We start from the raw sequence: 2,996 nt of genomic DNA, 5'->3' as shown, positions 1-2,996 counted from the left end.
ATTTACGGGAGGAGCTGAAAAGACAGTGTCACTATAATTATCGTGCGAGTTACAGGTTTTTCACAATTTGCCTCAAAGTGACACAAGGTCTAAAAACTCCCCATTCAAAGTCTCAGAGCTAAAATACTGAAACTGAAGGCATTTTCTGTAACTTTATTGCAGTTTATTGTTTGATAACAGCATTTTGGTTATTTTGTAAGTGATTTAAGTGTTACTCACATCCTGTCACTGCTGAGATTTCTTCTGCTATGATGGGTCATTGGAGTTTAACTGCCTAACAGTTACATTTATTTCTGTACCTCAATAAATCATGCTCAGTTTTTCCACATGATCTCTCCTTATTGAACTGCTTTTGTAGATAAGCTTCAAGCCAGAAAGCAACAACACCTAAACCAAAAATATTATCATCAGAAGTGAGAAAGTGTCTGGACTATCTCCAGCTGCGTTGCATGTATTAAAGATAACTTCAGACACTGTCTGGTTGTCATGTCTGAAACAGGCTGTACAGTCACACAGATAAAAGACAGCAGTCATGTTTCTAATATTACAAATCAACCAGAAAGATTATGAAGATAAAAGCTGTGAGACCCCACTAGAGAACGGATGGCTTGTTATCATTACATGAAGTGATTTAGAAATAAGCTGCCAAGTGGCTGCTGTGGCTGCTGCTGCTGCTGTTGCCTTTCTAAGATGCCCTCCACAATCTTCTCTATTGAGACTTGTGTCAGTGGTGTAGACAGGGCAGGAGGAGGCGGGTTAAAGACGGCAGGGCTCTATGCTGACTACAGGGACACTAGTTGTTTCACTGCCTTCAGTTAAAGACTGCCACAGCAGCTGCTGGGCAGCCACAGGTTTTGGAACAGAGGGTGGGGGCTGAAGGGCAGCTGGTTCATCTTTTCTCAGAGTTTTGTGTTTGTCCCAGTTCAGAGGGACTGGACGGCAGCCTGGCTCTCTGTATTCAAGCCCAAATTGCTCTCCAGTGTCTCTGTCAGAGAGGTGAAGTGCAGTGTACTTCTCCTGACCAGTCACTCTTCTGGAGGCTGCATTAAACTCCACCACTAGAGCTGGATCAAAAACACAAGGTAGCATGACACCTGGCTGCTTAAGCTCCACCAGTCGTTGGTAGTTCCATCGTGCCACCCCTGTGATGCCCTGGGCCTGGAATAGTTCAGTGGAAACGTGAGTCCCGGTGATCCACTGGGCCTGGTGGAAATGATAACCCTCCTGCTGTGAAGTGCCTCGGACAGGAATCCAGATGGGGACCTTGGCACCTTCACCAGGGACATGGTTAAGCTGAAGAGTCCCACCGTACCTAAACATTACACCCTCTGAGAGTTCAGGGTCACTTAGGCAGCCACGCAGAATGTGCACTGCGTCACGTCTTCAGCATGGATGGCTTGAAGAGTGGGACGTTGTTGGGGTCTGTGGCCAGGTGAAAATGGTTCAGGACCTTTTCCACTCTGTTCAGCAGCTCAGTGGGTTGTGGTATTTGGATCCTGCAGTGCTCCCTTATGTGTTGCTTTGTGGGATTAGCAGGATGGATGCCACAGAACTTATAAGCATCCTGGAGCCTCTTCAGGTCTGCCTGATCAACCACTGAGAATGCCGCAGAGAGAAGCTGGCAGAAAGTGCTGAACAGAGGAAGATGCTCAGAGGTACACTCCCACAAAAATCGCCTCAGGCAGTGGAACAGGTCCAGTTTTACAATAATGTTCTTGTTGTAGTGGGTTCGAGAGGCACAGCTGTTTGCCACTGGTCCAGATGTGGCCGCAGCAACAACAGCAGGAGTGGTTTTTCAGGCATCCCACGATAGATTTTCGACAGGGATGCAGTCTGGGATCTTAAATGGAGCACAGCAATCCCTAAATGTAAGAAATACAAATACATGTAAGTATATGGAATATTATGTGTGTGCATCAAATTGATCTGAAAAAGAAAAACTCAGTTTTTCCAGACAGATTAGCAGTTTGAATGACAACGATGATTACGGTTTTTACCTGTCCACCCAGTGGTAGCCGGCCTTTTCCACTCCTGCATCACTGTACCTCTTGGCCATTCCCTGGTACATGGGCTCCAAGGACCTTTCTGTGTCAGACTGAACCATGACCCACGAAACAATCAGCCAGTTTTCATTCATTATGGAATAACTGGACATGACCCCAGATGCCAGCATGACTTTTCGTGCCACCTTCCTGATGTGGTCAGACCTGGAAATGTGGCCAAAAGTGCCCTGGAGGAGTTTGGATATGGCTGGATGTTGACGTCGGAATTCGTCGAGCAGGCAGTCAGTCAGGTAATGGCTGGACACAGAGACGCCACACCAGGCATGTGGGTCTTCATAAGACCTGAACTCCTGTGGCTTATTTTCCTTCCTCAGGAACTGCCCAATGGTCCTCTGTGCATGAGCTCCTGCCTCAGAATCCCAGACCGATCCTGTGGCATGGAGGTACGTCAGGTGAGCTCGCTCGTACTTGAGGTGCATGAGTTCATTTATTTGGTTTGCCATGTCTGTTGGAGATTTGCCAGTCCTCCTGAGCTCATCCATAACAGACTTGCAGATGGCCTTTTTGTTTGTAAGAAAAGCAGGGAGAAGGTTGGTAAACCTTTGGGCAGTTTCTCCAGCCATCGTGGATTGTCAGCAAACCAGTTCCTGCGACAAGCCCTGCAGCAGAGTCGTGAAGACAGGATGTAATACTGACCACTGGTGCCAACAATTACACGTGGCCTGCCCACACCAGCAGAGACCACTTGTGAACGAAAGCAACCATGGAGACATGGCAAGATATAATTGTTTCTTAACCTGACCATGATAGCACTCTCAGGTTTCATTTTACATTTTATGCACAGGGCGATTACATCTGATTGGGTCACTTCCAAACTCGTCCTGCCTTTGTCATCATCATCATCATCATCTTCATCCGCTTTATCCGAGGCCAGGTTGCGGGGGCAGCAGCCTAAGCAGAGAGGCCCAGACCCTTATCCGGGGGAACACCAAG

At 47.4% G+C, this 2,996-nt stretch overlaps 1 protein-coding gene across 1 annotated transcript; it reads right to left on the bottom strand.

Annotated features, from left to right (window-relative positions):
* Nucleotides 1-1,775: 1,775 nt before the first annotated feature.
* Nucleotides 1,776-2,640, bottom strand: LOC113013705 (uncharacterized). Its single transcript, XM_026154843.1, has 2 exons — nucleotides 1,998-2,640; nucleotides 1,776-1,862 (listed from the first exon to the last, which is right to left on the bottom strand). Exons 1-2 carry the CDS (start codon nucleotides 2,624-2,626, stop codon nucleotides 1,796-1,798), a joined length of 696 nt encoding a protein of 231 aa, XP_026010628.1. The 5' UTR covers nucleotides 2,627-2,640; the 3' UTR covers nucleotides 1,776-1,795.
* Between the last annotated feature and the right edge of the window lie 356 nt (nucleotides 2,641-2,996).

The sequence above is a fragment of the Astatotilapia calliptera genome, chromosome 20, assembly GCF_900246225.1.
Source record: "Astatotilapia calliptera chromosome 20, fAstCal1.2, whole genome shotgun sequence".
NCBI lineage: Eukaryota > Metazoa > Chordata > Actinopteri > Cichliformes > Cichlidae > Astatotilapia > Astatotilapia calliptera.
Note: the sequence above shows the minus strand (reverse complement) of the source record. Positions and strands in the feature narration are given on the sequence as shown.

Bases quoted from the DNA above. Each gene is read 5' to 3' on its own strand.
- LOC113013705 (XM_026154843.1), bottom strand. From the start codon at position 2,626: ATGGCTGGAGAAACTGCCCAAAGGTTTACCAACCTTCTCCCTGCTTTT. The intron at 1,863-1,997 runs GTAAAAACCGTA...TCTTACATTTAG, and splicing joins GGCTACCACTGGGTGGACAG to GGATTGCTGTGCTCCATTTA.